Consider the following 12,700-nt stretch of genomic DNA (forward strand, 5'->3'; position numbering starts at 1 on the left):
GCGATTCGGGCGTCCACTGACCCAGGGAGCCAGTTTGCGCACTTCCTTTCCTTAAAATGATTGGAGTGTAAAACGCCAACGCCAATGAACACAATGAACGCTGAACGGGCAACAGCGACGGCAACGCCGCGAAACGGGCGCCAAAGAGCTGCGTTCTAAAACACTACAATCAAAAAAGCGACCGCAGTCGCCAAAGATAAAACATTCAGGGGGCACTTTGGCTCTCTAAAGTGCTGCAAGGCGAAAGCGTTTCCTGGCGCACTGTTTGCTTTCATTAACTTTTTTGCATATTTTTTATTTTTGCTCCTTTTCTTGTTTTTATTTTTATTTTCATAACCTATTTTATTTTGTTTTTATTTTGCTTATTTTCTTTTTATTTTCCTTTTCCTGACTTTATTCCTTTTATTTTATTTATGAAACCTATGCATTCACTAGATGCGCCTTTATTCATGATGGAACCTTGAGCCTTCGTGGCGGAGTGGTAGCGTCTCCTCTTCAAATGCCAAAGGCCCTGGTTCGATTCCCACCCTCGGCGCAGTTTCTTTTTAAGCAGTGACGCCGAAAGGCGGACAAATCTGCCGACGCGTCTGTCGACATGGCTTGCCGACGCGTCTGCTAACGACAGTACGAGGCATTAAAGGCTTTTTCGCCTTAATAAAAACCGCACATGCGGGAAGCCCGCCACGCGCCAAGCGGTTCGGTGAAGCGGCATTGGATGGACCACAAAGCTTTCGCCAAGCACACTTTCGAATTTCCAAAGTGTCTTCGGTAGTTTTTTAGCAGCGTTCGCAGAGAAAAATAACTTTACGGATCATGAATACCTTCTTCCGCAAACGAGAGAACAGGAAGTGGACATGGAAGAGCCCCAATGGTGAGACAAAAAACGAAACAGACCTGATACTATGCGCTCACCCTGGCATCGTGCAGGATGTGGAGGCCCTCGGCAAAGTGCGTTGTAGCGACCACGGGATGGTAAGGTCTCGAATTAGCCGAGACTTGAAGAGGAAACAGAAGAAGCGTGTGAAATGCATGGAAGCCCATTAACGAGTTAGCTGTAAGAGGGAAAGTGGAGGGATTCAAGATACCCCTTCTGAATATAACTGAGGACGACGAAATTAATGTTCAAGGTATTGCCGCGAATGTTTGTAGCGTTTGTTTTTTCATTCTTCAAAGCTGCCAGCACGCCGCTTTATCGCTTTGTTTTTGATGCAAGACGCGCCTAGATTTATCTCGATTGATCGTAATCAGGCGGAGCCGATTCTACGTTGTTCCAGAATGTTCCATTAACTTTCCTAGCTTTATCTTGAAAGTTTGCTATCAGCTTTAAAAGGTGCGCGGCCGAGAGCGGCGGGCATTCGGTTCGGCGACCCATTCAGTTGTTTGCGGACGCAAGCCAGTCCAAATAAAGTGTTTTCTCGAGGAGCCATTTTCAGCGTCTTCCTGCTCTCCGGACTGCAGTCGCCCCTACGTGACAGTACGAACGGTAATCTCGCAGCTATTATTACGGAGTGCGCAGCGGAGGTCGGCGGCAGGATGGTTCGACAGGATACCGCAAGCTATGAGACGAAAGATCTCTTTAAGAAACCCCAAAGCCTGAAAGCACAAAACCCCACAGAAAGAACAGAACTAGCATAACTATCAAAGCTAATCAATAACCGCAAAGTATAAGGAAATTTAATATGAACAGCATCGAGCATGCTCTAAAGAACGGAGGTAGCCTAAAAGCGATGAAGAGGAAACTAGGCAAAATCAGATGCGTGCGTTAAGAGACAAGGAGGGCAATGCCATTAGTAACATGGATATGGTAGTTAAAGTCTCCGAAGGGTTCTACACAAGTAGAGCGCTCGTCTTGGTAATGCTAAGTGAGTAGTTCTGTCTGCGGTTTCATTGCCTGGATCCCCAGTATGTGCCGGGGTCTATGTTATTTTAACAGGTCTGTCCATAATTGCACCTTCTATTACTCTCATCCGAGGGAGAACACGGCCAAGCAAAGGGAGGAGAGAAGAACGCTGCCCATTCCAGACAGGGACGAGCTAAGTTACAGAGAGTGCAAGATACTAAGAATAATATACAGGCGGGAAACTACCCCTCGCCGAGATGAAGGACATGAATCAAACCCAAAAAGAAAGATGGAGAAAAGTCACTAAGCCAAGAACAAAAATGCATCTTTTGCCGAGGAGTGGCCGACATGGATCACATCACCAGAAAATGCGAAGAAACTCCAGGAGAAAGCAAGTGTGAAGATTATATGCATGGTTTTCACCGACGTCATAGCTCCTGCCATCTCTGGGTCCGGGAAGCGCAGCGAAAGCCGCGGCGTTATGTAAACCCCCCCATCGCCAACCGGTTCCAGCGTACACTGTGGAAGCTAGCCACAGTACCCAAAAATGACGCCCGCGACATCACGTGAAAACTATCTATGAAATGGAGCTTCGTAAAAGATCTAGAATTCTAGGGTGCAAAAGGAACTGACACAACTGGCAGCTACAGCATCACATAAATTTGAGTGTTATACCCCTGTCACACAGGCACCATAAAGCTCCTTTATTATAAAGGCGAGCGAGCCGGTAAGTACCGGTACAGTGTACTAGAAGGGGGCAGTGGGCTTACTCGCCGGCACATGCTATGCGGAGCGGTGGCTCCGCGAACGTCGACGATATGTGCTTCTCCGAGAGGCCGAGCGGCGGCGCTGGTGTCGGCTTCAATGTAGCAGCAGCGGCCCGCGCGCTCATTTCCCTCAGCTACCTCAGCTCCGCGCCGCTGCGTTTGTTTGCGGTGGACGTCGTCGCGTGGGTTTTTTTGTGCAGTGTTTTTGTCGCGCACAGCAAGAAGATATAAGTGTGCTTTTGCAGGGACTGAGCTATGCCGCGACATCGGCAAAAACACTATTACGCGTACAGGTGCCAAACGAGCTACGTTCATGTCAAGGGTGAACCGAAATTTTCTTTCTTTGGCGTCCCGAAGGGTGAAAACAGGCGGCAAGAGTGGGAGAAGAACCTCCACAGAGCCCCTGGACGACACGAGCGCAGTATGCGAGCTCCATTTCGAGCCGCGTTATCAGGGATTATGTACACGTAAGCCAAAGCAAAGAGGGGAGGATAGCACATGTGGAGCCGATTCTGCGCGGCGATGCTGTGCCATCCAGTCTTCCTAATTTCCCGACCTACCTTACTAAGAAGCCGACACTGCCCGTTCGATAATGCTGCGGCCGTGCAGTCTTCTCGCACCGAGGACGCAGTTGATACGCAGGAAAACATCTTCGATCACCAAGTCCTTTCGCGAACAAGCCGTCAAAAATGCCAGCCAGCGTGTACGTCTTCCGATTGCGATGTTTTAAATCAGTTTTATTTCAATTTGGAAATGTCATCAGTATACTGAAGCAAACAGTTTTCCCGGTCACGCCGATGTCGTAAACTGCACGGCCGTGTTTACCTCCACTGCAGAAGTGCTCTCCGAGAAGGTCGGTTGCAGTTCCCATGCTCCTTCCCTCACAGCAAAAATAATTAGTTTTTATGTTGTCACACGTCTGCATGCATTTCTATGTGAAAGGAATTAACAGCGACAAGGCAGGAAAGCGGCCGAGGGCCAAACAGCTCGAGTTGAGCCGTTGCACATAAGGTGCTGCGTGACTCATTGGCCGGGGGTTGAACTTCACTTAATTGAAATAAAAGCTCCGTGTAAGCAACAAACATCCCTGTTATCTTTATTTTATTTACTCTTACATTGCTGTAGACAAGCATGGCACGATTGTAACTACATGGTTGGTAACAAATGCAGAAGTATACTGTCACATGTGAAACAACATAGGTGAAACAATTAAATATTTAAGCTATATATGCAATTTAATTTTGGCAAACCAACCTCATAGCATGCCTGCTTTTTTTTTAGCTTGGCTAGGAGGTATGGGCGCACTGTTTTCTAATTCACGTGTGGACTACCAGACATAATCTTCATACAAAATCATTCCCGGTTAGTGCAACACGATATGAAACGGTATATTTCATCTCCGACACTCTAATTCAAGATTTCTACTATATATATATATATTTTGAACGGTTTCTTGATAATTTGGAACATTTTAAGGCCCTTTCTGCAAAAGCAAAATCCGTCGGCGACGATTTATTTGGTTAAAATGCCTCGCGGTTAGGATAAGCAGCAAGCCGATGGAGTTGCCCTCGTACTTTTACGCAAGTTACTGAGGTGGGAAATATCATGTGGCCTAAAAAAATGCGCTGATTGCTAAAGAAATGCAAAGACTCTCAAGTGTTTTAAAATTAAAGCCAACAGGTCTGTCGACGGCTTGAACTGAAATAAACAGAACCAGCAGGAGATGAGAGCTCCAGGCAAAGTTTCCATTGAAGTTGCCTGTGGCGCCACCTCTCGGATGCGACGCTGACTGCGTCAAAGGAGCGGGTGAGTAAGCCCACTGCCCCCTTCTAGTGCACTGTAGTACCGGTGTCGGTGCTACACGGCGCAGAGCCGGCCTTTAGCTGCTTTCTTCTCGTGCCACCAGGGGGCCAGCACTTTCGGTTTTGTTTGCATGTTTGCGACAAAATATTACGTTCAGTTAGCATTTTTGTTTTTGTATTAGTTATTTTTGCACCCAGAACGTTTTTTTTTTGTTGCAAACTCAGGCAGCGGCCTAGTAGCACAATTTATAAAACGACGTGTTTTAGGTAAATGTAGCCTTGTTCGCGTCTATCCCAGCCACCATGGACCGTTTTGCTTGTTTTGTTATTCATGCGCCTATCCGCCAGTGTCTGCGGTGACATCGTGCCAGATTTCCACAGTTCTAACTTTCATGTGCGTATTCAGCAAGACACTGCTAGTTTCTAGTTAACAGAGTGTCTCGCCTGTGCCTGTTGTGTGTTGAATTGTGTTTGTTGCGAGTGTTGTACGAGTGCCGCCATGAGTGACGAACGCGAGCAAGTGCGACGAAAATGCGAGATCGCGCTCGCTGTTGCAGCCATTGTGTCATCGCAACTAGATATCGAAGCTGCACGTGCGCAAGTGCGTGCTATTGAGGAGCGGCTCATCGCAAACAACGCGATACTAACTATGCTCGCAGCGTTGCCACCCCCTATGCCTCGCGAAGTCTGGGCGTACCCGAGAATCGGACGGTGGTTCGAGAACACGTTGCCAAATCTGGGAAGCCGGAATTTCCGGCAGTCGTTTAGAGTTTCGGAGACTACATTCCGGTACTTAGTTGATGCTTGCCGGCCAGAAATGGAGCGCCAACATACAGCCATGCGCGAGGCGATTCCAATCGAAAAGCGTGTTGCAGTGGGGCTCTACAAGCTTTGTTCTTCGGCAGAGGACAGGACTGTTGCCCACTTGTTTGACATTGGGAGGTCCACAGCCAACATCATATACCGAGAGTTCTGCGAAACGGTAGTGAAGGTGCTGGACAGGCAGTGGATAAAGATGGTGGCGGAGGATGACATGCCGGAACATATTATGGAGTTTCAGGCTGTGTGTGAATTTCCCCAAGCTATTGGAGCTTTGGATGGATGCCATTTTCCAGTCTCTCCACCTAAAGAACACGCCAGCGATTACTACAACTACAAGGGCTGGTAAGTGCTGAAAGCATAGAATAAATATGGATGTGTATTCATAACTTGCGATAGAGCATGTTTTTTTCATAATTGAAATTATATTTGCAGGTACAGTGTCATCCTGCTGGCCCTTGTCGACCACAAATACGCCTTCAGATTCATCAGCGTTGGCTCTCCAGGGCGTTGCCACGACTCGCATGTGTACCAAGAATCGGCCTTGGCGAAGGCTGTTTCCAGCTCCATGTTTAGAGCACCCACCGCTGTTATTAGTGGCACTGCAGTACCCCCGTTGATACTATGTGATCAGGCCTTCCCACTAACGCCAAACCTCATAAAGCCTTTCCCCAGTTCAAGCACATTACCAGACCACCAGAATTTCAATTACCATCTTTCCAAATCCCGAAGAATAGTTGAGAATGCCTTTGGGAGGCTTAAGGCTCGATTCCGCTTCACAATGAAGAGGATGGAGTGTGACATTACAAATGTACCGACTGCAATACATGCAAGCTGTGTGCTTCATAACATCTGTGAGCATTTCAAGGACTCCGTCTCGCAGCAGTGGTTGCGTGAAACCGAGGTGTATAATGGCATTTTTGAGCAGCCGACACATGCTACGGATGTCCAGATTGGGACAGGAAAAGAAGTTCGAGATGCGGTTGTTCAGTTCTATAAACAACTGGGACACAGCTAAGCAGGGCACAAAAATGTTGCGCAGCTATATTCCATCTCATAAGATGTTTGTAGCAGTACGAAAGGTAGAGCTCTCTCGTCAAATCGGAATGGAGCGCACTATGTTAGTGTATTCCTACGCGCTGTCGCACTGCCAATTACTGATCGGTGGCTCCATCCATGTGAAAGAAAGCGTACTAATAGCTTCTTTCTACCTCTAGCAGGTGGGGCTTGATGTCTTTTTATTCTTTCATTTGTTTGTTTTTGGACAGGCGGACGCCCGTTACGAAGGGTTTGGCCCCACTTTTTTGTCGGCACCTGTTCGTATCAGTCCCTCGGTTGTCACGTCACAGTTATTTTCAATGTTCCTGTCATGTGTTTATGAATTTATTTATTCCAGCATGGTCACTACACTATTAAGCTGGGTCGAATGCAGGCCAGGGCAGCCGAATGTCGATGGTGGCGAAATGCAAAACAACCCCATGCGCTGCGCCAAAGCCAACGCACAAGCGGTCAACATTAATTTGGAGCCGTCCACTGCGGTGTCTGCCATATCTTATGAGAGACGATTTACTCACTGTGACAGTACTGAATGGTCCCGACTTTCGTGCGCACATTAGCACGTTAATGGGGCTCATCTCATCGTCCTCATCACAACTCCATTCAGCACTGCTGGTTGGTTGTGTCATCCTCCAGGTTGACAACTGTCACAGACCTGTGGAATGTGTCTCGTCAGGAATTCTCTCGGGGCTCGGCTATCGGCGAACGAAGCCGACTGGAATTCCAGGAGGAGTGGAAAGTTCTACAGCGGGTGGGCACAGTCGGGAGGAAATAGGCAGCTGAAGAGGTTGGGTGGTGTGTTTGCGGGCGTGGAGGGCCGAGTTACCGCGCCGAGGCACGCGTTCCATCGCACAAGGCCCGCCGCCGTCGAGCCATCGTCGCATCCACAACCACCCGAACCAGAGTCATCGCCGCAGCCCCCGTATGTGAATTGTCCGTCGGACTTTCTGCTTTTCTAGCTCTAACTTTTTGTATATTACTTCTTTTCATGCCCTGTACGCCTTCTTGTTCTCTGTAGTTGGATTTGTGTGTTCTTTATATTGTCTCTCTCTTGCTTGTCGCGTTTCGTGTTTTGAATAGCTTTTCGGCTACTCCTTTGTTCGTTTTACTCGTTTTTGTGTTTTCCTGCATTCGAGTACATATTTCTTCTAAACCCGCAACCCCTTGAGTTCCTTTGGAGGACTGACGCACCGACACACGTGCACCTCGCACGGGCTGACCGACCTCAACAAATAAATGTTGCACAACGCTCGCTTTTAGGCCACAGGGGAGCGTAAAGCGGCCCCTGTGCCTCGACGGCTTGCACCAGGTAGCCGGTTGGTGGGCGATAGTTGTGACAATAATTGGCGTCCGCGCGACAGGACCGGTCAGACGCGTGTCGGGGCTGAGGCTCCGAAGGGACTAAGGAGAGGGTCGTGCTAGTGGTTAGATATCCACTTTTTCCTGAGCACGATGGCAGAGGTCGAGTTTGACATACTGGTCGAGCAGGGAAGAAGCTTCGGCTTCGACGGGAAAGAACTGTTCTCGTGGGTTGAACAGGAGCGTGCTAGGCGCCGAGAGGAGAGAAATGCAGAACGCACTTGGCGCAAGGAGGAAACCGAACGCGAAGCACGTATGAGAGATGAGGAGTTGGAGAGGCAACGAGAAGAATCCAATATAAGAATGGCTTTGCTAGAAAAGGAAAAGGAGGTGGTGTTGTTGAGGCGGGAACCCGCTAGTATCTCTGAAACGGACTCCAGGTCCGGCTCGGAAGAGAGAGGGGCGGTTAAAGGGAACAAAGTGAACCCGCACAAAGTTATGCCTGTTTTCAATGAGCAGCGCGATGACCTCGATGCCTATTTGAGGCGTTTTGAGCGCGTGGCAGAGAGTCAAGCTTGGCCACGGGACCATTGGGCCACTTATTTGAGCCTGTGTTTGAGCGGCGAGGCTCTAAACGTTTTTAGTCGAATGTCCGCGCCCGATTGCACGCGCTATGACAAGCTGAAGCAAGCTCTGATGCTGCGATTTCGGCTGACGGAGGAAGGATTCCGAGAGAAGTTTAAGGGGGCATCGCCCATGAATGGAGAAACGTGCTCCCAGTTTGTGACTCGGCTTAGGAACTTCCTCGAGCGGTGGGTAGAGCTGTCCAGCACCAAGAAGGAATATGAGGCTTTGTTTGAGCTGATGGTGAAAGACCAGCTCCTTTCAAGCTGTGCGGCACCGCTGGAGCTCTTTCTTAAAGAGAGAAAGGACGCTACCCTTGAAGGAATGATAGAAAGAGCGGAGCAGTACGTGGACGCTCACGCATGGGCGAATTTTTCAAAACTTGAAGCGTCAAAGAGGGAGCTGTCAGTTAGAGCCAGCTCCAAACAAAGAGGCGAAATGAAAGACGGGAGCAAGTCGGTTGCGAAGCCGAATGATTGGAAAGTTCAAAAATGTTTCATTTGCTCACGCCTCGGACACCGACCCGAAAATTGCCACGTGGGCAGAATGGAGGGCAACAGACCACCTCCGAAGTGTTTCAAGTGCGGGCGAACAGGCCACACTAGCTGGAAGTGTTGGCAGAAGAGCTCGACGAAGCCAAAAGACGGCGCTGAAGAATCATCATCAGTATGTATCGAGGATGGATACATTGAATTGAAAAATGGGACAAAGGTTCCCGTTGTTGGCGCCGCTCTGTCTAACAAGGCTTTAACTATGAGTGAGAAGCTTCCTGTAGTCACCGGTTTGGTTGGCAACCAAAGGGTTCGCGTACTTAGAGACACCGGGTGCAACACGGTGGTAGTGAGGAGGAGCCTGGTCGAAGATGCCGATCTCACAGGATTCAAATCTCCCGTTTTCCTCCTCGATCGGTCGGTTCTCATGCTTCCGGAGGCTTGGGTCGACGTTGACACCCCATACATCAGGGACGGCTCCGTGCGAAGTGCGTGGAAGATCCCCTTTACGACCTCGTATTAGGCAACGTTGAAGGAGCCAGACATGCCGCTGACCCAGATCCCGGTTGGAAATTAGAAACGATGGCTGCGAAGATGCCGTCGTCAAAAGGGTCAGAGCCACCAGGGAGTGGTAGCGCTGCGGAGGTGGACGCCACCGGGGAAAATGGGAAAGCAGCTTCCGCAGACAGATGATGACCGGGCAAACGCCGTGCTGACGAGGGGGCAGGCCCGGGAGAATGGAAAACTACGAGGACTGAGAGTGTCGGTCAACTCTGAAAACGTAAGCAGCGAAGTCCTATGCCAAGAGCAGAAGCGTGACCCCACGCTGCGGGCATGCTTTGACCGAGTGGATCGGGTGGTACACAGCAGAAAAGGAGACAGCTACCAGTTTTTCCTCCAAGGCGGAGTTCTCCAACGCAAATTCACGTCTAGATTTGGACGGGATTACATTCAAGTAGTTGTTCCCACGAAATTTCGGACAGCTGTGCTCGAAAACGCTCACAGCGGTGTAATGGGAGGACATCAGGGCCCCAGAAAAACAGTGCTCAAAGTTCGAAACGAATTTTTCTGGCCGGGACTGCAGGCCGACGCGAAACGTTTTGTCATGTCCTGCGGCTTCTGCCAGCGGACTACTCCCAGAGGCCACACATGGAAGGCACCCCGTGCGAATGTTCGTCATTGAGGCGCCCCTTGCAGAGAGTGATAACGTCGGGGCAGACTACACGAGTCAGGTAGACTAATTGGCCGAGGTGGGTTGTTTAGATTGCGGTCACATCTTTCTAGTGTCAGTTTTTTTTTGTGTGTGTGTGTGTGTGTGTGTGTCCGCTGTCTTGATTACATGCAGTGATCTTTTGTATACCCTTGGCTGTGTCCACTGTGATGACGTTGTGTCGTAATATAAATGTAAGCTGTATGCTGTTACATGTCATGTGATGCCCGGATTGGACTTCATGTGGACGTCGACAGTGAGTGCAGTGCGGTGCGCGTGAACTGACAAGCGTCCGCGAGATCGAGTGCAGATACTCTTGCGTGTGTGAAGAGACTGTCGTGACTGTGCGGTGGTCAAATGATTGAATAGCCGCTTGTATGGCTGTAGGTTGTAACATGTACGCCACTTTTGAGTGCTCATTGCTTTTTGTGTGTGTGTGTGACACGGAACTGTTAAAACCTTTTTTTTTCATGTTCTCGTTGTTGATAGCGATTTGGCGTTGGTCTGTGCCTGGCAAAATATTATGGTATAATATTCTTTAGTGGGGGGCTGTGTCACAGACCAGTGGAATGTGTCTCGTCAGGAATTCTCTCGGGGCTCGGCTATCGGCGAACGAAGCCGACTGGAATTCCAGGAGGAGTGGAAAGTTCTACAGCGGGTGGGCACAGTCGGGAGGAAATAGGCAGCTGAAGAGGTTGGGTGGTGTGTTTGCGGGCGTGGAGGGCCGAGTTACCACGCCGAGGCACGCGTTCCATCGCACAAGGCCCGCCGCCGTCGAGCCATCGTCGCATCCACAACCACCCGAACCAGTCATCGCCGCAGCCCCCGTATGTGAATTGTCCGTCGGACTTTCTGCTTTTCTAGCTCTAACTTTTTGTATATTACTTCTTTTCATGCCCTGTACGCCTTCTTGTTCTCTGTAGTTGGATTTGTGTGTTCTTTGTATTGTCTCTCTCTTGCTTGTCGCGTTTTGTATAGCTTTCCGGCTACTCCTCTGTTCGTTTTACTCGTTTTTGTGTTTTCCTGCATTCGAGTAAATACTTCTTCTAAACCCGCAACCCCTTGAGTTCCTTTGGAGGACTGACGCACCGACACATGTGCACCTCGCACGGGCTGACCGACCTCAACAAATAAATGTTGCACAACGCTCGCTTTTAGGCCACAGGGGAGTGTAAAGCGGCCCCTGTGCCTCAACGGCTTGCACCAGGCAGCCGGTTGGTGGGCGATAGTTGTGACAACAACAATAGCCGGTCCTTGGCAAACAACATCATCGATGACGTGTTCCAGTTTGCTCATCACATCTTCCTCACTATTAACATACTGCACGTAATTCTTCCATTTCTCAGCAGTCACTTGCATGATGTCTTGTTTTGACTGGCAACGAAACCCTTGACATCGCTCCAAACAGTCTTTATCGGGTTCAGTTGGCAATGGTAGGGTGGCAGGCACACGACGAGACGGCCAGCAGCTTTGGCGATGCAGTCCACACGGCATTGGTCCCCACCTGTGTTCACATCATTGACAAGCTTCATGAGCTCGGCCTTCACGTGTCGTACTCCACGCGACATCTTTTCTGGACAGCCAAGTCTGTACGTCCTTTTTTGACGCTACTCATCCGCTGCACTTTATCCTGCTTCACAGAATGATATGGCGCGTTGTCCATCACTGTAACGCTGCCGGCTTCTTCGGGGACAACATTCGGCCCGCCTTCAACAACTGCGTTGTCCACTGGTAAAGCGTTTGCTCTCTCACCTGGGTGAGTTTTGCCATCCTCTTGGTGAGCGCATTCGTACTTGAACTGCCCCCGTTCTTGACACGAAGCACTTCAAGAAGCCAACTGCGATCGCTTGCTTGGAGAAACAGCTCACTGTCGTTGTAGGGCACACAGGCGACTCAACCTATTCGGGCGGCACCATGTTGGAAAATGGCGACGCATCATTACCTCACAGCAAGACTCCGCAGAGCTGTGTTCGCACGGGCTTTGTCTGTTAATTTCACCAGTGACTGAAGCACTCTATACCATCGAAATCTACCAGTCCAAACTGTGTGTTCATTTGCTGTGCTTATTGTTTGATTCATAGTCCTACACTGCTCAGATATTCGAGAGACTATTTTTTGTGTTCCTGCAGCCCTGATTGGACGACAGAGCTCTGCTTTCCATAGTGCTGCAAACATATTGCGAGACGAAGTATGGAAGCAAGCTTTTTCAATTATTGTTTATTGAGAAATTGACCCAGCAGGTCGAAAAGCTTCTCCTGGGCTGCAACCTGGCGCTCCCGGAAAGCTGCTTCTTCTTTTCTGGCAGCCTCCAGGTGCTCCCGTAGCAGACGCTGCTCTTCAAGTACCCCTTTCTGGAAGGCCTGGTTTGCAGACATCCGCTTTCTTTTTTGTGGGCGGTTCATGCCTCTGGGTGCACTCGTGCTCGGTGCTTGTCTCACTTCATCAGCACTGTCATGGTCTGTGAGATCTGATGGCTCCATTACTGGCAGCGGTTCTGCTTCACCTGGGCTCGGTGAATCCACTGGTGTGTGGCTGCTGCTGGTGTTTCGGCTGCTGGAGCCTGATTCCATGCTGGAGATCAGCTGCAATAAAGGAATTTATTCTGCATCATGTCGGCTCCGTGTTTTTGTACCAAATGCATTGACACCTATTCAAAAGTATAAAAGCACACAATCTGAGAAGTATTCTATCCTTGCAGTACTTGCTGCCTCTTTTGTTAGTGAGTTGTATTACCATCCAACACCTGTGGAAAAATGTGTTTTGCAGTGAAAGTAAGGACAGGGACAAAGCGA

At 49.5% G+C, this 12,700-nt stretch overlaps 1 protein-coding gene across 1 annotated transcript; it reads left to right on the forward strand.

The window, feature by feature from the left end:
- The first annotated feature begins 4,462 nt into the window (after positions 1-4,462).
- Positions 4,463-6,785, forward strand: LOC149326144 (uncharacterized). The gene is made up of 2 exons (XM_089563962.1): positions 4,463-5,573; positions 5,664-6,785. Exons 1-2 carry the CDS (start codon positions 4,909-4,911, stop codon positions 6,244-6,246), a joined length of 1,248 nt encoding a protein of 415 aa, XP_089420088.1. The 5' UTR covers positions 4,463-4,908; the 3' UTR covers positions 6,247-6,785.
- Positions 6,786-12,700: the final 5,915 nt, after the last annotated feature.

The sequence above is a fragment of the Amblyomma mixtum genome, chromosome 10 (genome assembly GCF_055824585.1).
Source record: "Amblyomma mixtum isolate Tamu chromosome 10, ASM5582458v1, whole genome shotgun sequence".
In the NCBI taxonomy this organism is placed as follows: Eukaryota; Metazoa; Arthropoda; class Arachnida; order Ixodida; family Ixodidae; genus Amblyomma; species Amblyomma mixtum.